The following is a 17,180-nucleotide window of genomic DNA, read 5'->3' as shown; positions in this document are numbered from 1 at the left end:
AGCTACTCAAACCTCCACTGCCAAGCCTCTACCTCTCCAACGCCAGATCCATGTAAACAAGATGGACGATTTGGAATTACCTTATTCTATTCTATAATCGGCTGGTCAGTGCTATACTCAATACTTAAGTGACTTACCCATCCAATGAGGATTATTTTCTTGTTTACAAGATGCCACATCTGAGTCGCTGACAAATCCTGAATTTCTGTAAAGAAAACTGTCCAGAGATTTATAAGCACACACACCACTGAACAGCGAGGGAAAGTTGATGAGGTAATCATACATGTCCGGGTATTCCGCTGGCAGTTCAAAATCCGGTCGTGAAAACTCCGTCCGGTAAGCCATAAGGGTCACAAATCTGTAGATCGTTTATTTTAGACATATATCTAGTTATCTGTTCATTAGAAAAATGAGCCGTGTAGTCCGTCGGTTGAAATTGATCCATTCTGTACACGAGTGCAGCAGTATTCAGCGGTGTTTTTGACCGACAAGATGGGGGTTGTGTACTTTCCGGTCACGTGACTGCAAGATCTCTATTGCACTCACTTCAGTTGTAATGAAGTGTTTTGAGAGGATAGTCATGTCACACATCAAAAAGGACATCCCAGACACAATAGACCCCCTTCAATTTGCATATCGTCAGAACCATTCAACTGATGATGCCGTCAATGCAGCCATCCACACAGCCTTGTCACACCTGGAACACAGGGACACCTATGTTCAAATGCTGTTTGTGGACTACAGTTCAGCCTTCAACACTGTCATCCTCAGCAGACTGACTGAGAAGCTCTCCACCCTTGGACTGACATCCTCCCTCTGCTGCTGGGTCCTGGACTTTCTCACAAACAGACCCCAGGCTGTCAGAGTCGGTACCAGAACATCCAGCACCAAGACAGTGAGCACAGGGACCCCCCCAAGGCTGTGTGCTCAGTCCACTCCTGTACACCCTCTTCACCTATGACTGTACCCCCTCCCAGAGTAACACTTCCACCATCAAGTCTGCTGATGACACCACTGTCATTGGGCTGATCACCGGCGGAGATGAGAGAGCCTACAGGGAGGAGGTGGCTCGGCTGGTCTCCTGGTGCCGGGAAAATAACCTCTCCTTGAATGCTGAGAAGACCAAGGAGATGATTATTGACCCGAGGAAGAGGAGGAGAGACCAGCACGCCTCGCTGCACATTGACGGGACATAGGCGGAGAGGGTGAAAACATTTAAATTCCTCTGAACTCACATCAGTGAGGATCTCACCTGGACACACAACACACAGCAGACCATCAAGAAGGCTCAACAGAGACTCTTATTCCTGAGGAAGCTGAGGAAATTTGGACTGTCCACCAAACTCCTCAGCAACTTCTACAGGTGCACAGTGGAGAGTGTCCTGACAAATTCCATCACTGTGTGGTACGGGAACTGCACAACTCAGGACAGAAAGGCTCTTCAGCGTGTCATTAAAATGGCACAGTTCATTTGTCCTCCCCCCACTATAGGACATTTACAACACCCGGGTCACAAAAAGGGCACAGAGCATCATCAGGGACCAAATACACCCACAACACAGACTATTCACACTCCTACCATCTGGCAGACGCTACAGGAGTGTGAAAGCAAGGACTACTAGACTGAAAAACAGTTTTTACCCCCAGGCCATCAGGCTTTTGAACCACGGATTATCACCATCTACCTCTATATTTGCAATTTTGCACAAGACATTGCACATTGCACAGTATATCTACCTCTATGTTTGCATATTGTTTGATTGCCTTTTTTTGTTATCTTCATTTATTTTCATTCTACTTTTATATTTTGCATTCCATATGCACTTTATATTTTATATTTCGTATTTTATATATATTTCTTTTTACATTAGTAAGCATAGTTTGGTCAGGCAGTTGCAAAATAAGAATTCCATTACTCAATAATAAACCGCTGTGTCTGTTATTGTGTATATGACAAATAAACATCTTGAATCTCATACAATTAGACAGCTTTCTCCAAGCCCATAAGCTCCTGTATTAATACCAATCAGGTTTCAGATCTGCATATTCTACTGAAACATGTTTGGCTAATTTAACTGACTATATGAAACTGAAGCAAGCCAAAGGCCAATATATAGGCATAGTACTGCTCAATTTACAGAAAGCTTTCAATACAGTAGACCATAGGATCCTGCTACAGAAACTTGAAACTCTAGGATGTCATGATTCAGCTGGTTTCAGTCCTATTTGACAGAGTGAAAAAAGTCAGTTGAAATTAGTGGCATGATCTCAACTCCCTTATTCATTGAATTTGGAGTACTGCAAGGATCATTTCTTGGTCCATTGCTTTTCCTTATATACATGAATGACATTTCATCAGCTGTTTGCTGCAAAATGCTCTTATATGCAGATGCTACTGCCCTCATAGTCTCATCTCATCTCATTATCTCTAGCCGCTTTATCCTTCTACAGGGTCACAGGCAAGCTGGAGCCCATCCCAGCTGACTACGGGCAAAAGGCAGGGTACACCCTGGACAAGTCACCAGGTCATCACAGGGCTGACACATAGACAACCATTCACACCTACAGTCAATTTAGAGTCACCAGTTAACCTAACCTGTATGTCTTTGGACTGTGGGGGAAACCAGAGCACCCAGAGGAAACCCACGCGGACAACATGCAAACTCCACACAGAAAGGCCCTCGCCGGCCCCGGGGCTCGAACCCAGGACCTTCTTGCTGTGAGGCGACAGCGCTAACCACTACACCACCGTGCCGCCCACCCAAACACAAATACAAACAAAAAGCAAAATTGCATTTAGATGCAATGTATAGGTAATACCGGTACACTGAAATGCCACACTAAGGTGAAATACCTAGGTGCCACTCTCGATCAATCTTTACCTGGAGAGAACATGGCCATAAATATAATTACCAGGGCAAATACTAAGCTTAAATTCCTCTAAAGAAAAACAAGGAATGTTCACAATAGAACTGCCTTGATCCAATGTCATTTTGACTATGCCAGCATTTCATGGGACACTGGTTTAAATAAGAAATACAAGACTAAGTTACAGTGTCGGCGGCACGGTGGTGTAGTGGTTAGCACTGTTGCCTCACAGTAAGAAGGTCCTGGGTTCGAGCCCAGCTTTCTGTGTGGAGTTTGCATGTTCTCCCCGTGTCTGCATGGATTTCCTCTAGGTGCTCCAGTTTCCCCCAAAGACATGCAAGTTAGGTTAATTGGTGGCTCTAAACTGACCATAGGTATGAATGGTTGTTTGTCTCTGTGTCAGCCCTGGGATAACCTGGCGACTTGTCCAGGGTGTACCCCGCTTCTTGCCCATGGTCAGCTGGGATAGGCTCCAGCTTGCCTGAGACCCTGTAGAACAGGATAAGCTACAGATAATGGATGGAGTTACAGTGTACCCAAAACAAAGTAATTCGGTTCCTTTAAATGCACCAGCCAGAACTCATACTAGCACTCATGAATTTGAATCAGTTGGTATGTTGCCTGTCGAATTACGTGTTAACCAACTCAAATTAAATATTGTCAATGGTAAAGCTCCAAATTATTGCTTGTTTCACTTTCAACCTGCACATAATTGTCATTCAGTCGGAACAAAATCCAGTAGCACATCTCTCCAGATACCCTCTGTGACGTGCCATGGTAAATCTTTTTGTTACACCAGTATCTTGTTATGGAATAACCTACCTAGTCATATACAGAAACTCAGGTACAAACCCCAATTTAAGTCTCAGGTTAAAGCATTTTTTGTTCAATAGTTATTGTTCTCAGAAATCTTCAGCCTTCATTTGGTATTAAACATTTATTTATGGTATTTTAATTTTATTTTTATTTTGTTTACTACATAATTTTTAACCCCACTTGTTATTGTACACTCTAACTTTTGTTCCCATGTTGATCATGCAACTCCTCTTGGACCACAATGTCCTGGAAACAAGTGCTTGCACTTTATTGTGTTATCCAAATGTTATTGTATCATTTTTACACAATGTAATTTTAATAATAAATAAATCAAATAAAATCTTCTTAATTAAAGCAAGGAGGGGGGTGAGGTGGTAGTAGGTCATTGGTAGTATGCTCATGGGTCTTCTTATTTGCAATTTTCAACACTTTCAGACTTTTGACACTTTCTATTATGGACCTCATGATACTTAAATGTATTTTTAATCATCTACCAAGTGAATGGATAGGAAACATCCCCTGAAGATTAGTGCACCACTGGGCAATCATGAGTATCTGAGCTCATGTACAGTGGATATAAAAAGTGTCCACACCCCGTTAAAATCATAGGTTTTTCTGATATAAAAAAATGAGATAATGATAGGGGCGGCACGGTGGTGTAGTGGTTAGCACTGTCACCTCACAGCAAGAAGGTCCGGGTTCGTGGCCGGCGAGGGCCTTTCTGTGTGGAGTTTGCATGTTCTCCGCGTGGGTTTTCTCCGGGTGCTCCGGTTTCCCCCACAGTCCAAAGACATGCAGGTTAGGTTAACTGGTGACTCTAAATTGACCATAGGTGTGAATGGTTGTCTGTGTCTATGTGTCAGCCCTGTGATGACCTGGCGACTTGTCCAGGGTGTACCCCGCCTTTTGCCCGTAGTCAGCTGGGATAGGCTCCAGCTTGCCTGCGACCCTGTAGAAGGATAAAGCGGCTAGAGATAATGAGATCATGACAAATAATTTCAAAACTTTTCCCACCTTTTATGTGACCTACAACCTGTACAATTCAATTAAAAAACAAACAAATCTGTTGGGGGAAAAACATAAAAAATATTAAAAGGTACAATAAGCTGGTTGCATAAGTGTGCACACCCTTAAACTAATACTTTGTTGAAGCACCTATTGATTTAATTACAGCATTCAGTCTTTTTGGGTAGGAGTCTATTGTGGTAGCTTGCCATGTCCAGACTTGGCAATATTTGCCCACTCTTCCTTGCAGAAGCACTCCAAATCTGTCAGATTGCAAGGGCATCTCTTGTACACAGCCCTCTTCAGGTCACCCCACAGATTTTCAACTGGAGTTTGGTCTGGGCTCTGGCTGGGCCATTCCAAAACTTTTTTGGGGTCATTGTTGTGCTGAACAATGAAATTTCTCTTCATCTTCAGGTTTCTAGCAGACACCTGAAGGTTTTGGGCCAAAATTGACTGGTATTTAGAACTGTTCATAATTCCCTCCACCTTGACTAAAGCCCCTGTTCCAGCTGAAGAAAAATGACCCCAAAACATGATGCTGCCACCACCATGCTTCACCGTGGAGATGGTGTTCTTTTGGTGATGCGCAGTGTTGTTTTTGCATGAAACATACCTTTTGGAACTGTGACCAAAAAGTTCAACCTTGGTTTCATCAGACCATAATACATTTTCCCACATGCTTTTGGGAGAGTTGATGTATTTTTTTTTTTTTGCAAAATTTAGCTGGGCCTAGATGTTTTTCTTTGACCCTACCTCATAGTCCAGACATATGGAGAATACAGGAGATTGTTGTCACATGTAGTACACAACCAGTACTTGCCAGAAATTCCTGCAGCTCCTTCAGTGTTGCTGTTTTAGGAACTGTGTGTGTGTGTGTGTGTGTGCGCGTGCGCGCAGATTTTTACAGATTATTAATCATTCTATGATTCTGACATCATTCTTTGAGATGAGGTCTAAATGCTCATGACCATAGAGAGGTCATGAGAGAGAAAGTGGAACTGCCAATGTGACTGACATTTCTAATGGTATTCTAACAGCACTGATACTGCTGACTATTATGTAAATAAATTGGTTGTTTTAATATAGTAATGTGATGTTTAATGGATTTGGATATAGTTCTATCGAGTTTACGCATGCATAAAACATCCAATTCGATTCAATGCACTCATCCAATTTACTTCAATTTGTATAGAGCTTTTAACAACAGCCACAAAGTACATTTAGTGAAATCCAGATGTAGATTTAGATCCCTAATGAGCAAGCCAGAGGCAACAATGGCACAGAAAAACTCCCTGAAAACAACATGAAGAAGAAACTTTCAGACTCAAAAGGGAACTCATCTTCTTCTGGGGGACACCAGATAGTAGGATTATAAATCATTACTCTACTACTGTATCCTATACATTCAGACATTACTAAGTGTGGGGAAAGGATGTTCTGGATGAGCAGATTGTGAACAGAAGTCCTGGGATAAGCACTAGGGCCTTTATATCAGCAGTTCATAGGAAGTACAAATCTGATTGATTATCCCCTAAATAGTTTATGCAAGACTTGGCATAAACTATTTTTTTTCAAAGCTCTAATGTTTAGAATCCATGTGGAGCCATCCAAAACAGTTCACAAGCACAGAAGTTCAGTTCATCCTGAGCACAAAACAGCAGCAGTTTATTGTGTATCAGCAAACAAATGTCCATTTTCATGTATGGTATTTAGCATACACCTTTACCCAGACTGACTTATAGAAGTGCTTTGTAATTTCTATTCAAAACCCATCCTCATTCTAATTCAGCTAGCTCAGAGACTAGTGTACCATCAGTCTAAAAAACCCTGTTGAGGTGGTTAGTATAGTATGAGGGGCTCTAATTATGTGTGCATTGTCATGAAAATAGAGCCCCATATCTTTTAACCACATTTTTAACTTCTCTTGAAAATAAAAATAACACAGACACTGATTTGAAAGAAAGAATAAATGAAAACTAAATTTTAGCCACCAATGAAAATGACCCGAGGATTCATTTTCATTTAATCTTAGTCCTTCTGGCTACTGAGGACAACAATAAAAGCTATGCTTCTTGCTGAAAAGCGAGCCTATATATAAGAAGAGCAGTCTCTCCTGCTGAATATTTCCTTACTTTGTTCAATAAGAATTGAGCAAAGCCTATAAAATTAAGACGAGGCTTTCTGGGGGAGTAAAAGTACCCTCAATTACACTTTAATCTCTTTTATCTCTTATGTAGCAGCCTTTGCACCACGACAATTCATTTCAGTTCACATTTCTTTAAACCCCTTAATAAAAGAAAAGAAAGGGAGAGAAAGAGAAAAGCCTGGCTGAGTAAGGCTGAGTGCAAGATCTCCAGAGTGAGGTAAAGCGAGTATGTAGATCACGAGGTTGAATTCAGTCAAACCACTGTTTAAATCCTACCCAATTATCTCCCATTATAAGCAGGTCACCTAAATTTAGTATTTGCAAAAGTATTCTATTCTTGACAACACTGTACACTGGTGAATGCAATGTGTAATCTAATGACTAAACTGCTTTATATGCTAGTTTTTCAAGGCTACTAGTCCAGCAGAGTGAGCATAGATACAAACCAGAAACAGAATTAAGTTCACAGATATTAAGTGATGTGAAAAATACTTCATTTTTAGCTGTGCGAACATAAAAATCTGATAGTTTCAACTCTGATTCATGACAGTAAAATAAATGGAATTATTACAGTCAAGTATTGTAAAATACTGGAGTTACAATGAGATGTAAAGTAATTTTTAAAACAATTTTTGCCCTACTTTTTTCTCCCAATTTAATCAAGGTGAATTCTAATCCACTAGCTAGTTGTCACTTGTGAATTCTCAGTTATACTCTCTTGTGGATGTGCACATGGACTGCTGCAAACATCACAGATGCAAAGTTGTTCTTATTATACTACTTTGTAGTATACTTGGAGGATGTGATCCATACATACGCAGTAGACTGGCATTTCCCTCCAAAATTATTGCACATTTGATTGTCTTTATATTGTTTTAAAGATTAATTGTACAGACGTGGGTAGTGACAGACCTCCAGCGCATACACGGTGGTGCCCTTTTAGGGTAGTGGTCCAATGCAGTCACAAAAAATTTAAGAACCTTGCTTACTCTCAGATGCAGAAAGTACAAACCCCAAATCAGAAAAAGTTGGGACGGTATGCTGAAAACAATATTTGACCTGTATTGCACTCAAAGCAATACAACAGCACATTATTTGATGTTTTACCTCATGAAATTTGTTAAAAAAAACTTATTTATTTCAATTCTGAATCTTCCAACACATTCAAAAAACATTGGAAGAATAAAGCATTTACCACTTTGTAATGTTTCCATTTCTTCTCACAACACTTAAAAGATGTTTACGGACTGAAGACACCAAGTGATGAAGCATTTCAGGGGTTATTTTGTCCCATTCTTCCTGCAAACAGGTCTTAAGGTATGTAACAGTACAGGGTCATCATTATCATATTTTTTCTTTCAAAATTAGGCACACATTCTCAGTTGGACACAGAGGGTCAGGCACCCTCTTCTTCTTCTTCTGCCATGCCTTTGTAATGGGTACAGAATGTGGTTTTGCATTGTCTTGTTGAAATACCCCTGGAAAAAGTGTCATCTTGAAGGCAGCATATGTTGCTCTAAAATCTCAATATACTTTTCTGCATTTATGTTGCGATCACAGAAGTGCAAGTTTCCAAGGGCACTAACACAACCTCATACCCTGACATATCCTGGCTTTTGGACTTGTTGCTTGTAACAGTCTGGATGGTCCTTTTCATCTTTGGTCTGGAGCACACGGTGTCCATTTCTTACAAAAAAAAGAAAAAAGACCTGGAATACTTATTTGTCTGACCATAATGAACATTTCCACTGTGTGACAGTCCATCCCAGATGCCTCTGAGGCCTCGATGGCGCTTCTGGATACAGTTAATATAAATCTTTCTTTTTGCACAGTAATGTTTTAACTGGCATTTGTGGATGTAACTTCATATTGTAGTACATCACAAAGTCTTGCCAAAGTAATCCTGAGCCCATGTGGTTATCTCAGCTATAGATGAATGACGGTTCTTGATGCAGTACCATCTGAGGGATCAGAGATCATGGGTGTTCAGCTTAGGCTTGTGCCCTTGCCCTTTACGCACTGAAATTCCTCTAGAGTCCTTGAATCATTTAATGATATTATGTACTGTAGAGGGTGAAATATCCAAATCCCTTCCTATCTTTCTTTGAGGAACAATGTTTTAAACATTTCAATAATTTTCTCACACATTTATTGACAAACTAGAGATCCTCAGCCCATCTTTGCTCCACAAAGACTAAGCCTTTCCTGGATACAGCTTTTGTACCAAATCATGATTACAATCGCATGTTGACATTGCCTGTTACAAATCACATCATCATTTCATAGGTTTACCTCATCAGTAGCCCTATTTCCCCATTCCAACTGTATTTTTTTTAAATGCACTGCAGGCCTAAAATGCAGGAGTTGATGTATATTAACAAATGAAATGAAGTTGAGCAGAGGGGAAAAAAAACAAAAAACAAAAAACAAAAATCCCAAAACATGAGATATCTTTGGGTCATACTATCTGCAATGAAATACAAGTCAAAGTACAGTGTATTGCAAAAGTATTCATCCCCTTTGGTGTTTGTCCTGTTTTGTTGCAATACAAGCTGGAATTAAGATGGATTTTTTTGGGGGGGGTTAGCACCATTTGATTTACATAACATGCCTACAACTTTAAAGGTGAAAATTGCTGTTTTATTGTGACACAAAAAATAATTAAGATGAAAAAACAGAAATCTGGAGTGTGCATAGGTATTCACCTCCCCCCCCAAAAAAAAAAAAAAATCAATACTTTGTAGAGCTACCTTTTGCTGCAGTTACAGCTGAAAGTCTATGGGCTATGTCTCTATTAGCTTAGCACATCTAGCCAATGGGATTTTTGCCCATTCCTCAAGGCAAAACTGCTGCAACTCCGTCAAGTTAGATAGGTTGCATTGGTGTACAGCAATCTCAAATTATGCCACAGATTCTCAATTGGATTGAGGTCTGAACTTTGACTAGGCCATTCCAAGACATTTAAATGTTTCCCTTTAAACCACTCCAGTGTAACTTTAGCAGTATGTTTAGGGTCATTGTCCTGCTGGAATGTGAACCTTTGTCTCAGTCTCAAACCTCTGGCTAACTCAAACAGGTTTTCCTCCAGAGTTGCCCTGTATTTAGTGCCATCCATCTTTCCTTCAGTCCTAACCAGCTTTCCTGTCCCTGCAGATGAAAAATATCCCCACAGCATTACACTGCCACCACCATGCTTCACTGTAGGAATGGTTTTCTCAGGGTGTTGGGTTTGCGCCACATATGGCACTTCCGATGATGGCCAAAAATATAAATTTTAGTCTAATTTGACCAGAGAATCTTCTTCAATGTGTTTGGAGAGTCTGCCACATGCTGTTGGGCAAACTCCAAAAGTGTTTTCTTAAGCAATTACTTTTTTTCTGGCCACTAAAACCCCACTCTGTGGAGTGTACAGCTTAAAGTGGTCCTATGGACAGATACTCCCATCTCTGATGTGGATCTTTGCAGCTCCTTCAGTATTATCTTTGGTGTCTTTATTGAATCTCTGATTAATGCCCTCCTTGCCTGGTCTGTGAGTTTTGGTGGGCGGCCTTCTCTTGCCAGGTTTGTCTCATCTCATCTCATCTCATCTCATCTCATCTCATCTCATCTCATCATCTCTAGCCGCTTTATCCTGTTCTACAGGGTCACAGGCAAGCTGGAGCCTATCCCAGCTGACTACGGGCGAAAGGCGGGGTACACCCTGGACAAGTCACCAGGTCATCACAGGGCTGACACATAGACACAGACAACCATTCACACTCATGGTCAATTTAAAGTCGCCAGTTAGCCTAACCTGCAAGTCTTTGGACTGTGGGGGAAACCAGAGCACCCAGAGGAAACCCATGCGGACACGGGGAGAACATGCAAACTACGCACAGAAAGGCCCTCGCCGGCCACGGGGCTCAAACCCGGACCTTCTTGCTGTGAGGCGACAGCGCTAACCACTACACCACCGTGCCGCCCTGCCAGGTTTGTAGTGATGACATATTCTTTTCATTCTGCTATAATGGATTTAATGGTGCTCTATGGGATATTCAAAGTTTGGGATATTTTTTATAATCCAACCCTGATCTTTACTTCTCCACAACTTTATCTCTGACCTGTTTGGAGTGCTCCTTGGTTTTCATGTTGCTTGCTTATTAGTGTTGCACAGTCAGGGTCCTTCCAGAACAGGTTGATTTATACAGACATCATGTGACCGATCATATGACACTTTGACTGGACACAGGTGGATCTTAATCAACTAATTATGTGACTTATGGAGTGAATTGGTTGGACCAGCTCTTATTTAGGGGTTTCATACAAAAGGGGGTGAATACCTATGCATACTCCAGATTTCTGTTTTTTTTATCTTAATTATTGTTTGTGCCACAATAAAACAATTTTCACATTTAAATTTGTAGGCATGTTGTGTAAATCAAATGGCGCTAACTCCCCCAAAATCCATTTTAATTCCAGCTTGTAATGCAACAAAACAGGACAAACACCAGGGGATGAATACTTTTGCAAGACACTGTAAATTTAGAAATCACTGCTTTTTCTAAGTTGGGGTTGTATAACACTGGCCTTACACAGAATATGCACATAAACACATGCTTATTTTGAGACTAGTGAAGTCACTGTATCTTGTCAAACTGCAACTAATGTCATGGTATAATACATGAGTTAGGCATTGTCACCCTAAATGTCACTCTCCCCACCCTGGAAGCAGGGCCAATCTTGGTCAGACAGCTGTGAGTGGCAAGATTGAAGTTTCTGAACTCCAGATGTCTTTTTTCTTTTAACATTTTGCACTGTGTATGTGAATATCATACAGACTCCTCTCTTACAGCCACATATTTCTCACAACAGAGGTACAGCAATTACTTCAAAAGCAAAAGTTAAACATCTGAGCATTTTAGTTGGCAATCTGACAATTGCTGAGAGAATAAACCTGTCAATAATGAATTGTGCTCCTCACTTCTGTAACCACACCTAATAATCATCTGTCTCATCTGTTAACCCACCTCTGGCTTGTAATCCACATACATGATTATTAAACCTACAGTACCACTCAGTGTTTGGAGACAACTTCTAATTCAATGGTTTTCCTTTATTTTTATTAATTAAAAGACAAGTAATTTCTTAAAGACTGACAGACTATCATTTCTCTTTACTTAGTTGAGCAGTTCTTGACATAATATGGATTACTACAGTTGTGGAATAGGGCTATTCACTGTCTTTTTTATGATTTATTAGGGACTGTTTGATGATCTCAAACACTTGAAGGAGGTAAGAAACTCCACTAATTAACTTTTGACAAAGCACACCTGTTAATTGAAAAGCATTAAAGGTGACTACCTGATGTGTGCAAAACATCATCAAGGTAAACCCTGGCTATTTTGAAGAATCTAAAATATGAAAGCTAATTTATCACTTTTTTGTTTACCACATAATTCCACAGATGTTCCATATGTTATTTCATAGTTTTGATGTATTCACTATTGTTCTACAATGTAGAAAATAGTCAAAATACAGAAAAACCTACGAATGAGTAGAGTAGGGGTGCACAAACTTTTGACTGGTACTGTATTTCTAGACATTTTAATACAGAAATCAAATGTTGATATACTACAATATGGTCATGTCTCATCAAAACAGTAAATGTAAGCACTGCTGGACTAAACATCTTAGGTTTCTATTTTCAGTCAATTGAAACATTCAACATAATTGAAACTTAATAATGACACAATGTGTGAGCCACTATAGCCCCTTTCACATACAACACCCATTATTTTATGAGGCAAAACCAACATGGATTAGATAACAAATTTTCATTCCTACTCAGTATTCCATAATGGAAAAGTAATGGATATCATGTGTTCCAACCTGACTGTGTTTAACGGAACGCTACGGAGCACAAGCCTCTACTAATGAACTTTTGACGAGGCACACCTGTTAACTGAAAATCATTCCAGGTGACTACCTCCTGAAACTGGTTAAGATGATGCCAGTAGTGTGCAAACCATCAAGAAAAACAGTGGCTGCTTTGAAGAATCCAAAATATGCAACATATTTTGTTTATTTAAAACACTCTTTTTGTTTGCCACATAATTCCATAGATGGTCCCTATGTTATTTCCTAGTTCTGATGTCTTCAGTATTGCTCTACAATGTAGAAAATAATTAAAATACAGAAAAACCTATGAATGAGTAGGTATGTCCAAACACTTGACTGGTACTTTACACACACACACACACACACACACACACACACACACACACACACACACACACACACACAATAGTGAATAAATTAGAGAGAGAGAGAGAAAAAAAAAACAGAATCAAGCAATTTAATGCTTATATTGTACTTTGCTATCATGTACCTGCACTGTCATTCCATCTAAACAGATGACTCAATGTACCAAACATTTAGATAAAATCAATAAAACTGTGACTAACATACAGGGGGATTTATTTATAACAACATCAGCTCATCTACCTGGTCAGTGCTGCTTCGCCTCAGTGTGCAAACAAGCATAAATTCTTCCAACTTGTGTAACTTGACAACTTGAAAGTTTTCCTGTTAATCAGAATATGATCAATTTGATTCAAACTATACTGCCAAACTTTCGTTTCAGTGCTCAGTATGGCTTGAAACAATGGTATAACCCAGGGATGTGGTTTCAGCTGTGTCAATCATGTAGCTGTCAGGTTTTACTGGCACCATTCACAAACCACAGACTTTTCTTCTATGAACTACTTTTACAACTGGAACAGTACTCACCTCACAGTTATTGGGACCACAGTGTTATTTTTAATTATCTGACTGGAAAGGACTTCCAAAACATCACTGCCACTGCACCCCAATCTGGCACCTGGATATCCATCCTGAAGGAACACATGGAGAAAACGATCCCCAAACTTCTGCTCCTCAGCTGAACACACAGAGTTCATGCCATCAGTTAAAGAATAACTTATCTGCTATCAGTCTACCAAAACTGCTGTGGGTGAAGCCTGATATTTTCAGAAACCCACCACAGGTGAATAGGGTAATTATTGAAAACGATCAATATTTTGTATTGAAACTGTTCCAAAAATGACATTTATTTATTCAAACGAGGCTTTATCTAATTAAATAAGCACAAATATGCATACTTAACACCAAAAAAGGATTTTTTAAAATGCTGTTCAAATTATAATATTTATCATCTGTTAAGATGATATCAAGAAAACATCTTTGAAAGAACATTTTGTTCTAATATTGTTTATCGTTTCATCAAGAAAATACTAAATCAAGAAAATAACATTTTGGGGATGTGTTAAGATTCTGTAATATCCTTTTCAAAATAGGAACAGGAATAACCATGTAAAATAAAACAACAGAAGACCACTAGGCAGTTAAAGTGGACAAGTGAATACTGGAAAAAGAGCCTGTGCCAATAATAGCCTCAGATTCCTGTTCTTAGTTGACAGGAGGGGAACCGAGTGTAGTCTTCTGTTGTTGTAGTCTATCCACGTCCAGGTTTGACGTATTATGTGTTTCAATATGCTTTTCTGCTCAGCACAGGAAAAAAAGAATGATTATCTGAATTATCCCAGCCTTCCTGTCAGCTCACAAGTCTGGCCATTCTCCTCTGATCTCTCTCAACAAAGTGTTGATGCATGATTTTATGCATTGCACTATTGCAATAGAGTAAATTCATCAACGTCCTCTATGGGGCGGTACTGTGGTGTAGTGGTTAGCGCTGTCGCCTCACAGCAAGAAGGTCCGGGTTCGAGCCCCGTGGCCAGTGAGGGCCTTTCTGTGCGGAATTTGCATGTTCTCCCTGTGTCCGCGTGGGTTTCCTCCGGGTGCTCCGGTTTCGTCCAAAGACATGCAGGTTAGGTTAACTGGTGACTCTAAATTGACCGTAGGTGTGAATGGTTGTCTGTGTCTATGTGTCAGCCCTGTGATGACCTGGCGACTTGTCCAGGGTGTACCCCGCCTTTTGCCTGTAGTCAGCTGGGATAGGCTCCAGCTTGCCTGCGACCCTGTAGAACAGGATAAAGCGGCTAGAGATAATGAGATGAGATGAGACTATTGCAACATTATTGGGTGATTGGCCTGCTGCATCAATGAGCAGCTGTACAATTATTTCTAATAAAGTGGACAGGGAGTGTATGGTATATTTGCTTTGCATGCTCTGGTACAAAATAGTCCTCTTGCACATTAACCTTCCAAGACCAGTTTGTGGGTCTAGATACCATTTCTTGTGTGTGTGTACTGTATATACACACACACACACACACACGTGTGTGTGTGTGTGTGTGTGTATACAGTGCCTTGCAAAATTATTCATACCCATTGAACTTTTCAACATTTTTCCACCTTACAACCACAAACTTAAAAGTTTTTTATTGAGGTTTTATGTGATAGACCAACACAGAGTAGCACATAATTGTGACGTGAAACGAAAATGATAAATGGTTTTCAAAATTTTAAACAAATAAAAATCTGAAAAATGTGATGTGCATTAGTATTCAGCCCCCCTTCATCAATACTTTGTAGAGCCACCTTTTGCTGCAATTACAGCTGCAAGTCTTTTGTGGTATGTCTCTACCAGCTTTGCACATCTAGACACTGAAATTTTTGCCCATTCTTCTTTGCAAAATAGCTCAAGCTCAGCCAGATTGGATGGAGAGCGTCTGTGAACAGCAATTTGCAAGTCTTGCCACAGATGCTCAATGGAATTTAGGTCTGGACTTTGACTGGGCCATTCTAACACATGAATATTCTTTGATCTAAACCATTCCATTGTAGCTCTGGCTGTATGTTTAGGGTCACTGTCTTGCTGGAAGGTGAATCTCCTTCCCGGTCTCAGGTCTTTTGCAGCATCCAACAGGTTTTCTTTCAGGATTGCCCTGTATTTAGCTCCATCCATCTTCCCATCAACTCTGACCAGCTTCCCTGTCCCTGCTGAAGAAAAGCATCCCCATAGCATGATGGTGCCACCACCATGTTTCACAGTGGGGATGGTGTGTGCAGGGTGATGAGCAGTGTTAGTTTTCCACCACATATAGCGCTTTGCATTTAAGCCAAAAAGTTCAACTTTGGTCTCATCTGACCAAAGCACCTTCTTCCACATGTTTGCTATGTCTCCTACATTTCTTATGCCTGTCTTTCAACAATGGCTTTCTTCTTGCCACTCTTCCAAAAAGACCAGATTTGTGGAGTGTACGACTTATAGTTGTCCTGTGCACAGATTCTCCCACCTGAGCTGTGGATTTCTGCAGCTCCTCCAGAGTGATCATGGGCCTCTTGGCTGCTCTCCTTGCTCGCTCTGTCAGTTTAGGTGGACGGCCATGTCTTGGTAGGTTTGCAGTTGTGCCATACTTTTTCCATTTTTGAATGATGGATTGAACAGTGCTTCTTGAGATGTTCAGAGCTTGGGATATTTTTTTTTATAACCTAACCCTGCTTTAAAGATCTGATGACACGTTTTTGACATCTTTGGCGATGTTTTATAACATAAAAAGTAATTCCCAATGATCCATATATTAATTCACGAAGGTGCCTATTTTACAAGTTATGATAAAAAACGCGGCTATTTGGGCAAATTTGACGGGGCTGCAGCACCCAGGAGATGAATGAGGAGGAGGGGCTATATGACGTCATCGAAAGAATCTTCCTCCTCACTTACCAGTTTGTTGTTGATGCGACAGGTGTTCAGTTTGTCATTATTAGTATTATTATTATACACACATATATATATATATATATATATATATATATATATATATATATATATATATATATATATATTATGCCTTCGCGTTGTGTTGCCGGCTTTTGCTCCAAAACCCACAAGGATGGGGTAAGTTTATTCAAGTTTCCTAGAGATCCCGAGGTGCATGCGAAGTGGGTGAAGCAAGTCAGGCGCACTCGTGACAAGTGGGAGCCCTCACCAACATCCGTCCTGTGCTATGAACACTTCGATTTGGATTGTTTTGACACCCTTCCCAGCTTAAAAGAATCTCTTGGGTGTGCAGTTCAGCAGAAACGTGTGTTACTATCATCAGCAGTGCCTACAGTATTTAGAGTGTTCATCACAAATATACAGATACAAAATACAGATCTTTCAATAACAGTGTTGTGTATTCACGGTAGGCACTGTCTTCGATGGTGTTGGATGGTTTGTTTACGTCTTCTTAGTACTAATACAAAAAAAACTGATCTATGGGTATGGGCATCATATCGCCTAGTCTTCCTCCTCACTTGCTGGTTTGTTGATGTGACAGATTTGTAGTAGCAGTTGTAGTATTTTGCCTTTGCATTGTGGTCTCTTATTGCCAAGTTGAAAGAATTTGTTTCTCAAAGC

General features: G+C 40.2%; 1 protein-coding gene across 1 annotated transcript in view; it reads right to left on the bottom strand.

The window, feature by feature from the left end:
- eys (eyes shut homolog) overlaps positions 1–17,180 on the bottom strand; it is an 877,903-nt gene that overhangs the window by 167,205 nt on the left and 693,518 nt on the right. Inside the window, 1 exon segment of the mRNA XM_060915649.1 lies at positions 13,607–13,757. Coding sequence (XP_060771632.1) covers positions 13,607–13,757 — 151 coding nt within the window.

Source organism: Neoarius graeffei, chromosome 3, assembly GCF_027579695.1.
Source record: "Neoarius graeffei isolate fNeoGra1 chromosome 3, fNeoGra1.pri, whole genome shotgun sequence".
NCBI lineage: Eukaryota > Metazoa > Chordata > Actinopteri > Siluriformes > Ariidae > Neoarius > Neoarius graeffei.
The sequence above is the reverse complement of the archived record's forward strand: the minus strand, read 5'-3'. Positions and strand labels throughout refer to the sequence as shown.